This window comes from Diadema antillarum, unplaced genomic scaffold (assembly GCF_040938485.1).
Source record: "Diadema antillarum isolate AM-2024a unplaced genomic scaffold, OU_Dant_1.0 seq00001039_RagTag, whole genome shotgun sequence".
Classification (NCBI taxonomy): domain Eukaryota; kingdom Metazoa; phylum Echinodermata; class Echinoidea; order Diadematoida; family Diadematidae; genus Diadema; species Diadema antillarum.
Window position 1 is genome coordinate 360,510 of NW_027271870.1, and position 14,577 is coordinate 375,086.

At 40.3% G+C, this 14,577-nt stretch overlaps 1 protein-coding gene across 1 annotated transcript in view; it reads left to right on the forward strand.

Moving 5' to 3' along the window:
* Positions 1–13,431, forward strand: part of LOC139742943 (ankyrin repeat, SAM and basic leucine zipper domain-containing protein 1-like) — a 76,543-nt gene extending 63,112 nt beyond the window's left edge. The window contains exons 7-11 of the mRNA XM_071653451.1: positions 1,200–1,297; positions 2,951–3,269; positions 7,736–7,848; positions 11,660–11,885; positions 13,276–13,431. Coding sequence (XP_071509552.1) covers positions 1,200–1,297; positions 2,951–3,269; positions 7,736–7,848; positions 11,660–11,885; positions 13,276–13,431 — 912 coding nt within the window. The remainder of the gene's footprint in view (positions 1–1,199; positions 1,298–2,950; positions 3,270–7,735; positions 7,849–11,659; positions 11,886–13,275) is intronic.
* Positions 13,432–14,577: the final 1,146 nt, after the last annotated feature.

Below are 14,577 nucleotides of genomic sequence, written 5' to 3' on the forward strand. Positions count from 1 at the left end.
GACTTGCTGGAGATGTGCTTGCACATTCTAATTCATCATACATCAAAATTGATTTTCCATCACTTGGAGTTTACTTCCAATACATTGAAAGGATCTACCAAAAAACTTACCTGGCTGACACAATTTGCCAGGATGATGAGTTGTTTTAGAGTGTTTTGAGATCAAAAGTGTAGAATAATTTCAATCGGAGTACACAACTTCTATTCCAGAAGAGCCATCTGTGTCAAACCCGCATTCAGCATTGTGGGAAGGTAGAACATTTAGAATATATAGATGATGATTGGCAGGGGAGGGCACATATCGAATGTTCCACCCGAAGGGTTTGAAATGCTATTGAGGTACATGTACTTACAGCCTCCTGAAATAGCATTTCAAACCCTCAGGGTGGAATGTTTGGTATAAGTGTATGTTGCAACTGATTGACAACTTGCCCTACATCGACGTAAATAAGCACTGAATTGATCAGTGTTTAGTAGTAGCCATGATAAAAAATCATGGGCGTACATACTCGAGCAGGATTCGAACCTACGACCTCCTGATCACCTCGACGGAACATCTCGACGGAAGAATTTCATGAATTTCATGAATTTCATGAATTTGAATAAGTGTATGTTCTCGACAACAAAAGTCATCATCTGTTATATTATATGGGTTAGTCAAATACGTCAACGTCAACCGCCAAAGATTGTAGAGATTCAGTGTACTTACGCGTAGCTAGTGTAGCCAAACCAGACGCTGTTAATACGCAGTTCGCTACACAGCGACTGGGCTGTAGTTACAGTGTACGATCATTGCAACCACCAGCATGCATGCAGAGCTAGCACAACGCACTCGATCGCTCGCTCGCCAAATTCATTGTGCGCGCGTGGGTGGCCGGTCCTAGGTCTTCTGTCACTTGTTACGTCAAAATGTTTTCCCATGGGAGAACATTACCAAGAATATGGGCGAACATAACGAATGTACCTCCATCACGTGACTCTGTTTATCCAATCACTAACCGGTATTTGACTAACCCATTTAATATAACATGATGACCCAACTGAAATTGTGTTATTACAGCATTATTTCACATGTTTTTTATGCTTACATGAACATTTTAGAGCTATAATTGAGTTTTCAGCTTCCATACGAGAAAAATGTTTTGGCTTTTACAGGATTGTTTCTTCATTCTCAATTTTTTTTTTTTTTGTCTTTCACAGCTGGCAGAATTACTGGAAGCTGCAGTAAATCCAGCCACATCACAGACTGTCAATGGGAACACCTCCTTGCCACCGCCCAGTATTCCTGTCACAGCGGAGTGAGTGCCGGTCTCAAAGGGAACCGTTCACAAGCTGTATCTGCCCACTATCTCGACCATGTCGAGAGTTTTCTACACAGTTTATAGCAAAGTGCCTATCAGCTTGTGGTTATTTTCTCCACTTTTTTCCTCTTTTTTTTTTTTAGCAATCACTGATCACTTATACCAGTATCCTTTGGCTTGTTTAGTACTGGCCCTGGGGTGCATGTGTAAGAGAGAGAAAGAAATTGAAATTTCATATCTTCTACAACTTTTGCAAGAGAAATGCTGAAGGAAATGATGGGATGTGTGAATAATTTTTTTTTTACCCTGGCAAGCACTTTTTTTTGGTTAATGACTAATTTGATGACAAAAATAGCAAGATGAATGATGACCTTTTACCGATGGTCCAGAATCCAATCACCCATTGATGTCTGTAACAGCTGTCAGAATGGGCTGTCATGCTGCTGAGTGTAAACTCAATAACCCTGCAAAATAATGATGATAATAACAAGGTCTTATTTACCTAGGGTAGCCTCTTCAGTGTTACCACTGCTCTACCAGAGTGCCTTGCCATTATTATTACCCTAGCGTTGCCAGCTACCCATTTATACACCTGGGTCGAGAGGGACATAGTGGGTAAAGCATCTTGTCCAAGGACGTAAGCACTGGGCGGGATACGAACTCGGGTCCTCCGATTGGGAGTTGGAAGTCTTATCCACTATGCCACAGCGCCCCATGAAACTGACCATCGTAGTAAAGATACAGTGTTGCTTGAGTTGTACTGCTTCATTCGATGTGCAAAATGATTTAGGATAGCTTTTAATCCGTCCCTTATTTTTTTATTTCTTTTTTTTTTGGGGGGGGGAATAGGACGGTATGAAAGGGTGTGTGTACATGAGCTTAGGTATTTTATAGCAGTTGTTGTTAGAGTTGTCAAGCTCACAAAAGACTTAGTGATGCCCCATTGTACATGTTTACGAAATATGTTTTGAAACCATTCATGTCCAAGACCTTGATTGCATATTAATTATTTTAGAATTCATTAGGCGTTTTCACATCAGCTCGATGTTTCGAAATAGCGCGCTATTTTCTGACTTGGGAAATAGGGAAATATCTCGAGCTTGGATTTTTATCGGGCTGATGTGAAAACGCCTAATGATTAAAAAGTCTAGCAGGATCGGTACAAAGCCGCAGTCTAAATGAAACCAGAGGAATATCAAATATTAGTACCCCATACATCAGTATCGACGGTATGTATTTTAGAGGATACTGTGAATTCTGCAGCATGTGACTGCCAATTTTATGGACGCATATCTGTAGTTATGAATTCAGACAGCTGTCATGTTTATATTATTGTGAAAGCAGTATCATGAATAAGATCAACGTTATCAAGTATGCTTATGAACCTGTTTTAATTTGTCACTAAATTTGAATTCACCTATTGTAATATACAAAGATTTGTCCTCATTTGGGGAATTTTGAGAGAGCAATAAATCAATCCCGAACGCTTTCAGTAATAAAGATTAGGCCAAATCGTCGTTTTGATAGTAATTACACATCTTTCTATGTAAATTATGAGATGCTTATCCTGTTTGATGTCCATTCATTGAACAGTGGTGACAACCAGACACGACAGGGGGATTCAACTACGACCACAGCTGCCACTTCTAGCACCCCTACCACCATAACAACTACTACTACGACTACAACCACCGACAATCCTCCAACCAGCAACAGCATTACTAACCACCACTTACCACCTCCAACACCACCACCTCCGGCTCAAGAAGTTTCCGTTTCATCACCACCAGTAACATCAGCAACAGTTCCGGCAACCACAACGGCGACCAACCACCAGTCTTACCACGTACTAGACGACCTCGAACTCTTCCTGTATGGCCTGAATCTTGGAGCCCTGGTCCCCGCCTTCAGGTCGCACGAGGTCACTTTTGCCCAGCTGTTGGAAATGACAGAAGATGATGTAGAAAAAGTAGGTATAAACTTTGGGTGTTTCTCTTTTCTTGTCTCTATTCCTAGAGTGCTATCTTACCCCTCTCCTCTCTTCCCTTATGCTCCTTTTAAGGCTGCGTACATCATCTATTTTGTGAAGATAATATTTCACAAACAGAGATGAGTAAGACAGTATTTCATGAGTGGTAAACTTCAAGATCAGGAATCACAAGCCATGGTCACACTGGCAATACTTCAAGAAGTTTAACTTCAAGAACAATTTGAGAAGTTTGCTAGTCTGTTCACGCTGGCAGCCAAACTTCTTGAAGTTTCAGTTCTCAATAAGTTCTCAAAGTTTTGGTCAGTGGTGCGCATCTGTGATCATCTGTTCATAATGGCAGTCAAACTTCTCGATCTTTGGATTGAGAAGTTTGGGTCACTAGTGCGTGTGCACAAGAAAGAAGAAAAAGTATGCTGTTAGACAGCTATTAATGGTTGTGACATAACAATGCACACAGGTGCAGCATCCCATAGAGGCACTGCTGGGAAAACCATCAATCGACGCCGCTGACAGGTGGTGGACTGGTCACGCGACAAACTTTGACAAGTTACAGTTGGGGTGTTCAAATATCCCTAGTTTGAGTGGGAAGATTTTTGAAAAGTTTTGCAAGTAGTTTTTCAGGAAGTTTGTGGTCACAGTGGCAAAAGATTGTGATCTTAAACTTATAGTGATCTTTTGCCAGTTTGACCGCAGCTATTGGTCAGTGCAGAAATGGGGTACAGCTCTTGCCAAGTTGGGAAATACTAAAGTTGAGCTTGCACCTAATAGACAGGGTCTAGGGCAATTACCCCCTGGGCAATTACCCCAGACCCTAACCCTTATCCTAGTCCTGACCCTAATCCTAACCCTAACCCAAACTCTAACTCTTAACTTAACCCTAATCCTAATCTTTACTCTAACCTTACCACTAACCAGTATTTAACCGGGGGTAATTGCCCTGATATATATAAACAAGCACAGCAGGCTCATCACCACCTGTGCTGAAATCAGCAGAGTGGATATGGGTCTTGCAAGGTGAGCTGCTCTCCAGTGCTGAGCTGCAAATTTTTCAGATGGAATGAGTGTTGTGAGTAGAGTACCAAAATGTGTTGTCATAGCCATTCATCACCATGGAAACTGATTCTAAACAGCCTCACCTGGCCTGAATATCTCTGAACACCATTGTTGGTGACCATGCTCACACCTGGTTCCGACCCATGCTATAACAAAAGACTGTGACATCATCACTTTGGTGCTCTATGGAGTCTCACTCATTCGCTCCCTTTTCCAGGTGTTAAGGTGGCTGTAAACAAGTGTGAAATTAACAAGCTGCTGAACTCAGGCAGGAAAAAATGTGGACTTGGGGAAATTGACAAGCTGCTGAAAGCCAGGTGCTAATACAAAGGGTAAACAAATGTGGAAATAAACAAGTGAAATCTACAAGCTGCCAGCTGGAGAAAAGAATGGATGCTAAGACTTTGAACTTCCAATGAGTTCACTGACACCAGTGTTGGGTTCACGTGGAGCTACCCACCGTGTCCTGTAAAGTTTGTGTGTCCCTTTTGCAACACTGAAAATTAGATTCCCTTCATAAGCTGGTACAGTGTAGAGATGGGTAATTCAGACCTTTCCCCAGAGAAATAAAACTGGAAACTTCCTTATGATGAAGGGGAAAATGATGATATGTATTTACAGTGAATTCATGCAGACCCCAAAATAAATCCAATCATTATTCTCAGTACAACAGGTAAGCATATTCTAGAGAGACATGGGGCTACTTTTTTCTTTCCTTGTGTGTTTTTTTTTTTAACTCTCAGGTGTATTACTATAAGAGTTTATACACAATGATAGGAGACATTATTCTTCAAACATACAAAATTTTGTGACATTTACAAAAGGGATGTACAACCTTTTTGAAGGGAAATGAAACCCATATACTGTAAAACATGTTGTATTCGCGGCAGTAATTTTTCACGAATTGGGGGCGATGGCCTTTTTCATGGCATGAAATTTTCGCGAATTGCCACTGGCGTTCAATGCATATAGTGTAGACAAGAACTTTCGCGTGCATTTTAATTTCGCGAATCTTGGCGCTCGCGAAATTCGCCAAATTAAAATGCATGGGAACATTCCTCGTTTTACAGTACATGTATATACACGCATGTGGACTGAGTAAATGCAGCAATACTATTGTAGAAGACATAAGCAAAATATATTGAAATTTCTTTATATTTTCTTGATATCGTTCTCGATCCATGACATCACAAAGTGTTTTAATCTTCTCATCCAGCTATGGCTGCACCAAAACTTCAGAAATTCATAACTTTTGGATGGATTCTCCGATTTTCCTTGCAGTTTGCTGATTGGTTCAACTAATATTGCTGCATTCCATCAATTCACATCTATAGGCCTATTCTGGTTTCATTGCCAGTCAAAACATGTCATAGTTTTTGAAATGGAGGTTTATATGTATCATTTCAAGCTGAGAATGTCCCTATACAGAATTTGAACTTGAATCTAGTCCAGCAGATTCTAGTCCAACTTAATCTATACTAGCATTCAGAAGATTTTTTGTTGGCTTTATTGTGCAAGATCACATTCTTCTAAACTATTAAACCAGATGTCCCTCTTCATGTGTCTCTTGATTCCATCTCTCTGCATAAGCCTCTGTCACACTGGCAAAAGGTTGTGAAGTTTGTTCGTCTGTCCACACTGGCAGCCAAACTTCTTGATCTTTAAGTTCTCAAAGTTTGGGTCACTAGTGCGTGTGCGCAATAAAGAAGAAAAAGTGCGCCATTTGACAGCTAGTGATTGTGACGTAACAATAATGCACTTACGTACATCACAATAACTGCACGCCTCAGAGGGACTGCCAGCAAACAGATGGTGGATTGGTCACATGACACACTTCGCGAAGTTTCAGTTCCTAGTAGTGTTCACACTGCCAAAGATCAAGAACATTGGCATGGGTCTGGGAAATATCCCTAGTTTGAGTTGCAAGATTTGCGGGAAGTTTTTCGAGAAGTTTGCAGTCACAGTGGCAAAACATCGCATTGCTAGTGTGACCACTGTATTTAATACTGTCTTTTTGACCTCTTTACCCATCACTGTATTTCTGCCAAGGTCTCTAGGCCCATTCTAAACCCTTGCACATACTGTCTGTATTTTCTCCATTGTTGTTTGTTTGTTTGTTTTTTGCCTCTCTTCCTGTTGAAATATTCTTGAGAAGACACGACTGACGAGAGCCATTCAAAAGACATTTACTGTCACATGATGGCTTATGAAGGCACCCTTAGTGCAGCACCTTTCCCACATCTTGTGTGACCTTCTCTCTGTTTGCGCAATTTGATTGATCTGTCAAGGCACTTTCTTTAGTCTTGGTCACAAGACTGAAGCTGTGAGGCCCACATGAAAATGCCGTAGTGTCAGATTGAATGACTCATTCTTTTGCATTGTTCTTTGGATAACTTTTCCCCCAGTAGTCACAAAGTCTTTGTATGTTGGTTTGCTTTTGTTTTTAATTCCTCCTGCCAAATGTTCTTCTAATTCCTGTCCCAACTTTATCTTTTCTTGTCTAGAGTTTCATTAGTCCATAATGGAGTAAAAAATTATATGTTTTTATTTGTGTGTTTGTGTAAATTTCTGCCATATCTGAACTACATAGCCTACTATTGCAGCAAAGACTGCTTTTCACTCATCAACTGTATTCACATGAAATATGATGTTAAAGTTATGATAAGGCTCTCCAAAGAGGACTATGGATAGTGGTGCAAGAGCAGTGTATTGACATGACAACTTGCCTAATTTCAATTTTTTTTTTTTTTTTTTTGAGGGGGGGGTTTAAGGTTATTCAGTTTCCTCGCCAACGATGCTGATTCTTTTAGTTTCACTTACTTTCATTTTCATTCAAATGTTAAAAATCAAACCACACGGGTGCTATTCTACCCGATTTTGGAACAGTGCTTATAAATCAACCCACTTTTGATTAAATGAGCTTTTTATTTCATGAAAATTGATTGTTTCTTTTGTATTTATGCTCAAATGTTAATTTAGTCTGTACAGTTCTGGTTGAGGTGAGGATTTAGCTTTTAACGTTTTACAAGATATTCAGAAACCACTCTATGAGATGAAAGTTTATTTGATGAAAATCAGTGTGGAAATGGCTGAGATATCCAAAAACAAGGTGAAACAAAGAGATCCTAATAAAAGGCGTGGCCTGTCACCTTTTATTATTATCATGTTTTTTTGGATGTCTTAGCTATTTGAAATCCGATTTTCACCAAATATACATTGAATCCTTAAAATTACATGCTCTTTCATATTTCATAAGAGGTTTCTCATTATCTCACTTAGGAATGTTCAAAACATGAATCTCCACCTCAACCAGTACTGCACAGTCCCTTTAAAATGCGATGGTGCCCTTCCAGTTCTCAGCTGGTGTTTCAATGTTTTTCCCCCTTGCTCAGGTTGGTGTGAGCCAGGTAGGGCAGAGGAAGAAGATTGTGGACTCCATCCACGCCATACACAAGAAGAAGTGGGAACGAGGCAGCGTGAGAAGTCCTTCGTCAAAGGTGCTCCGGTGAGCTTCGTTCATTTGCTACCAGCTGAGCATCCTTTCTGGGTGGTATCCACATGCCCACAAGGTTGAATCGAATCGAATATGAATTGAATTGATCTGACTTGATTTTACACTGTCTCTAGGGGAGCAATGAATGCTTATTAGCAAGTAACCGCAGGAACAACAGCTTTAAGTCCCCTCCAGATGGCCGTGAGATGGCAGAACAACGCATCTGCATGCAACCTCTTTTCCAGTAAATCAACTTTGAAGTTTTGCCAACATACTGCTCTTTATGTGTGTTTGTTTAATATTTCATATTTTACCCTAGAAAGACCAAAAGTATCAATAACATATTGAATGCAAGTTGATTTCACTAGACCCCCTTATATTTGGAACAATTTGCGTAAATCAAAACATAGTACATTTTGTTACTCCAAGAAACTAACCAAGCTGTTGCTATGGCAAAACAATGTAAGTCTCGACTGATGTCATACAAATATGTCCCATAATATTATTCTGCACATGGTACTGCTGGCTGCATGCTGTCTGGCAGCCTATTACTACGTAAACATGTGGAGAGCAAAACGACATATCACATGAACATCATTACCCACGCCGATGAAAATCGGCAGGGGGTTATGTAAAGGGTTCCGTATGTTTGTTTGTTTGTTTGTTTGTTTGTTTGTTTGTTTGTTTGATTGTTTGTTTGTTTGTTTGTTTGTTTGTGTACAAGATAACAAGAGAACGGGTAAACGGATTTGCACGAAATGTTCAGGGGATGTTTGGATAATGGCAGGAAAGAATCGATTAGATTTTGGTGACAATCGGTTGACCCTTGCAAATTCTGTGTGACCTTGAAGTTTTGACCCCATGGTATAGTGACCACTCCGAAAATTTCCTGTTTCTCACTTTGCGATTTTCCGCTACCATACGAAAACATAAACTCCCAAACGATCCGACTTCGCTGCTCAAATGTTCGTAAGAATTCCGAAATTTACGTTTAGGCCTGTTTGAGGGACTATGTCCTTCTAGATTTATGAAAGTTCGTTCTCCGTCGTCACAAACTGGCCTGTATTTTGATGATTTTTCAAATTAACATTGATTGTTTTTTTCGTTGGAGGAGCATTTGCTCGGTCGCAGTCACACTGCATGATATGCGCGCTCAATGTCAATGCGTGTGCAAGGCCGCTGAAAATGCATCGCGCTCTACACTGTTGGTGCAAAATTGCATCGGGGACGTTGCGGCGCTCGTTGGTGACCGCATACTGGTGCAGTAGACATTTGCTTTCAACCCATGCATTGAATAATTCCCGTAGACACTAATCATAGGGGTAATTGCTGAGAGGGTACGTAAATTTTGTTTTTCTTTTGCGCTTTTGTGGATACCATCAAAGATCGTACACTCATACAACCTTTGATATCATCACACTCTCGGCTTGCTATAATCAAAATATCCAAAACGGCGTATTTCTCGATTTTTAGCGTTTTTCGGCGACCCGTCGCGTAGACAATACTCTTAAAACTGGACTTAATTCGCGCGCGCTTGAAAAGTTCCGATTCTGTACTTGACGGTGGAATTTGGGATTTTCGATGGATTTTGGGAGGAGACTAAAGGACTTTCCTGTTGTGAATGAGTGTTACCGTATGTGAAATGATGTGATTTGCGTGTGATGTGACTGTAGAACCAAAGATCGTACACTGAAGTGTACGATCTTTGGTAGAACTCACTGGCTGGTGATAAAGCACACTGGCAATTAAGTGACCGAATTCTGGTAGATGACGGAATGCACATTATGTTTACCCCGACTTTGTACAAGGCGTGGGTCTGCCGCCTTTGACGGCCCCTCTCTAGTTTTGTAGATACATTGTTTTGCCAAGATTGGTTCTAGGGCAATTACACCCTGAACAATTACACCAGACCCTTCCCCTAACCCTAACCCTAATCCTAATCCTGAAGCTTATCCTAACCCTAACTCAAACTCTAACCCTTAACCTAACCCTAACCCTAATCTTTACTCTAACCTTATAAATTACCAGTATTCAGCCTGAAGGGGGGGGGGGGGTAATTGTCCTGATATGATCCATGACCGACAAGGGTGAGAAGGGGCAAGCATATTGCTGGTTCTAACTTGGAGTAGGCGTCATATCACCATAATGGGATGCATTCTGATTTCAGCATTTGTTTCAGAGTTTAAGAATAACACTAGAACAAATTGAAAAATGTGACCAAGTTAATTTTCCTAATTTTGTGACGTACATACGTTGTTTTGCCCTCTCATGGCTGCATAGACTAGGCACTGAAGATGAAGTACCTTGCCTGATTTGTAAATTACAAATGTAGCTGTAAATGGGGAAATGAAACCAGGAATGCCACAAATCATAGTCTGGGGGCTCATCAGTCACTGAGCCATATCAACTGCTGTCCAGATTTTTATGCTTTTTGTTGTTGTTTACTTTTGGTTGTTTGTTTTCTTGGGGGGGGGTATGATTCCCCAATATACCTCGGCTTATGTATTATGCAACCTCCCAACCACTCTGAGTTTGGAGGAAAGAATCTGAATTATGACCATTCCCAGCTCTTGTTTCAGTAACAATTTCCTATTTTTCATGATGACTTTGCTACGCATTCCTATGGGATCTGCTCTTCTTTCATACTTTTGAGCCAAATCATTTTACAGTCTGGGAAGGTTGGGAGGTTTGATCACAACCTTTCTGAAGTTACAGCTGGTGCCCGGCATATTTGTGTGTGCATTATTGCTAGACGTGACAGTAATGATATATCCTCCAATCAACAGGGTTACGTCATAGTTCAAAACGTTTTTGAAAACGTATCTGTTCAGAAAGTTACATACACATGTAGTGATTGTAGATGACGATTTATCTAGCATTTTATTGTTTCTGTAATTACCTTTTCCTGTATGTTTCTTTGTTTCCCTCCAAAGCGCATAGAGACCTTGCCAAAGGTATTACGCGCCGTATAAGAACGGTGATAGTAATAATGATAATGATAATAATAATAGACAATTTGCAGGGACGACAGTATGCGACATAGCCAGTCTGTCGATGTGGTTGACCTAATTCACTTTAACCTAGAGCACTATGTTACATTGTATTTTGTTACATTGTATTTCATGCAGGAAGTTGGTACAGGACTATCATTTAGCAGGCTCATTCAATTGAGTGGTAGGATTAATTTACATACTTAGAGCACAATTTTCTTCTATGCAGGAAGCTGGCACAGAACCGTCAGTTAGGAGGCGCATTCATTTGAGTTGTTTTGGCTAATTCACCTTACCTAGTGCATGATGATATTTCATGCAGGAAGCTGGTACAGAATGGCCATAATAGCAAGCGCTTTCATTTGAGTTCATGAAGCCTCCACAGTTTGTTAGGCCAAGAGAGGGAGCTCTTTCATGAGATGCAACATTGTTGGAGGTTGAGGATATGATCTTTGATTCAAGGGAGATGATTACTTGTTGTGTTTACTCATAAGAACAATAATGAGGGGTGGGGTCACCCTTTTGGAGTAGATACTGTAGTTGCCATAGCAAAGATCGACCATTTTGGCTTAAGAATTTAAAAAAGAAATGTCAACAAAATAGAAAATAACAAAAGAAAATCTCATGCAGTACATTGCAAGGGAACCAATGAAATGCAACACATAACATTTGCATGTTTAATAGTGTAACCCGTATGAAAATAAGAAACAAGAAAGTTGTCATATTAACCTGTGTAATGAAATAATGCAGCAATGTCAATGAAAATGTGATCAATTCATGATTTGGAAGGTGTGAAATGTTTGTCCATTTTAATTCTTTCCCTATGGCTACAGTTTAAAAGAAACACACGCCATACTCGACAATGTCAGTAAGCATATCGCCTACATCGCCAGCAGCATCGTTTACATCGACAACAACCTGGCAGTCCACAATACCCTGACAAACCACGAGCAGGAACCCGGGAGTCTGAAGGTCGTGTCAGAGGTCAGCACGGAGCTTCTCGTCAACACGCGGCGACTCCACGATCAGCTCAGGCAGCTCAAAGCAAATGTCAATAAGGTGAGAATCTGGGCTGTTTAATGCTAATAACTTTCTCAAGAGCTGGATCCTGTGCATAATAGACATGTAATGTTGAGTTTGTCTTATTACTTGTCTGTAGATGTGGCCTTTGTCATTTAGCGAAAAGAACTATCATGTATAATCTATACAAGGTTATTGAGACTGAATTTTTTTTTTTTTTAAATGGCAGTTTAAAACTTGCAGCCTGTTTCTTGCTGATATGTAAACTCTTGGTATCATCATTAACATTTTTGTTGCTCGCTTTTACTTCAGTGATCCGTGGCTTGACGTAGACTGCATTCAGCCAAATAACTTTGCTGTTGGAGAACATTCTATTCAAACCATAGAACCATAGGTGAATTTATATCATTGTGTTAGGACATGTATTCATGAATTTGATTTGATGTGATTGTGATCTTCATACTATGAAATCATAGGTGAAAATAAATCATCCATAGTCAACATCAGTCGCTATCATGATTTGATATGATAGTGACCATGTGACCGTGTATTCAGCAATGCTGCACACTGGCACCAGTCTGACGGTCCAGGACCAGCAAAAATCACTGTCGAACCAGTAACTTTTTCAGGAATAAACCAGTAAAAGATGGAAAAACTGGGGATCTACTGATCGGACAGACAGGTCGGACCAGTAGACAAAATGGGTTTGTGAGGTCGGACCAGTAGATAAAATGGGTCAGTGTGCAGCCCTACATTCGGGTAGATTATTTGATTTTGATTTTGTTTTGATCTTATGAGTATACTGTCACTGGTGAAAGTATTCATCTACTGCTGTTTTATATAGAATATGACCACCTGGTAAACCTTCATGTGTCGCCCTGGTGAAGTCGCTCCCAAAGTCTTTGAGATTTTGCCAAATGTTGCTACGATTCACATGCAGTCAGATCTTTGCGAACATTGTGTATGTGGATAGCCTATTTTCAATGCATTGCTCTTACAAAACTAAAGCTATCTTTTGTTCACACTCCAGCACTTTTGGTGCGTGATTAATTTGCACGTGGGATTGAGTAATTACGAAGAAGGGGCACATGATTATGACTGAGTCAAGCATGGGATCTCGGCACAAGGCAAGTCCAGCGACCCTCAAAATTGTTCAAGGATAAGATTGAGAGTCATCCACGAGATTAGAGGGATGGCTACAATCTCATCACAAGCTTTTCCGCTACCTCTGGAAGAATTTTCTTGCCTTAAAACTTTGTTTATTACACTTACAGTGAGCATTACCCATAATTCTCACTGTCTTTCTTCACTGTACCTAAATCCTCCACCCCCCCCCCCCCCCAAAAAAAAAAAAAAAAAAAAAAAAAATATATATATATATATACATACATATGCATTTATGATAATGATCTCATTCTGAAATTTCTAGGCGGCAAACTCAACGGAGATTATTCCTGCGGACCTGATAAGGGACCCCGACAAGGCTGGCACGTCCAAACTGAAGAAGGCTTTCCTGGCCATCACCGCTGTGGGACTGATTGCTCTGTTCTGCTACAAGAAATCAACCTCAATCAGGACAAGCTAGACCAGGATTCGCCCAGAGAGATGTCGAGATTGACGTGATTGCAAAAATATGCCTTCGTTATGCTACTCCTGCCTTGAACAAGTGGTATTTTCTTCTGCACTCTAAATGAGAAGAAAAAGTGAAAGTTAAGGAAAAGAAGAGGGTTTGAAAGACAACAAGAGGACAGAGTAACGAGTGTGATGATTTGTTGGATCAGTGCCCAAAGGAAGGGGAGCGAGAGACTGCTTCAGGCATGTGAAATTTGTTCGTGTGGTTGCACAAATGTCGCCAACCAATTTATCTAGGGAAGCACAAGTGGCAATCATGCAGAAAACCCGAAAAGAAACTACCAAAACAAACAAACAAGTATGAATCAGAGTGAAAGAATGCTGCATTCTGGTTGTTGTCAGAATCGCAAATGATTAATACTCAGAATGAAGTCACTAATTGCTGTGTCAGACACGTGAATTTTTCTATACAGATTTACAACATTGCCATTGCAATGAAATAAAAAAGCACAATACCCAAGAAATTTGCCATGAAAGAGCCAAACAAATAGACACGAGTCGGGTACATATGGAGGTCACGATATTTCTGTCAGAGTCTGTATGTGGATACAGCCTTGTAAACGAACCATTTGAATTTGGGCAAGCAGTTATCCTTTTGCAGGTGGAGATCAAATTTCTCAGTCTAGTGTTAACCCATTGAGGACTAGTCCCGAGTAAACTTGTTCAGGTATCTATGGGAAATTTGTGTTATAGCAAAATCATCTCGTACTCGACAGGTTAAGAATGCGTTTTTTTTTCAACAAAAACAGAGAGGTTTGCATATAAAATTACAGCATTATGGAAGGATATCTGTAACAGGTCTTAAGCCGTTTAGGATCATCTGATTGTGCTACAACACGCATTTCCCATAGACACATGCCCGAGTATAATCAGGACTCGTCCTTAATGGGTTAATATACTGTAAAGTGCATCTATTGCAGAGGTCTATGATGCCACACAATATACTGTGAAAAGATCCAGTTCAGAGGTTTATGATATCACACAGTATTCAATAAAGTTGTGGTCAAATAGCCTGTGAGGTACAGGTACTTTCAGTGTGAACAACATACCTATGTGTTTTATGGATTCATTGCCATGAATACTGAATTTGTCATGCATG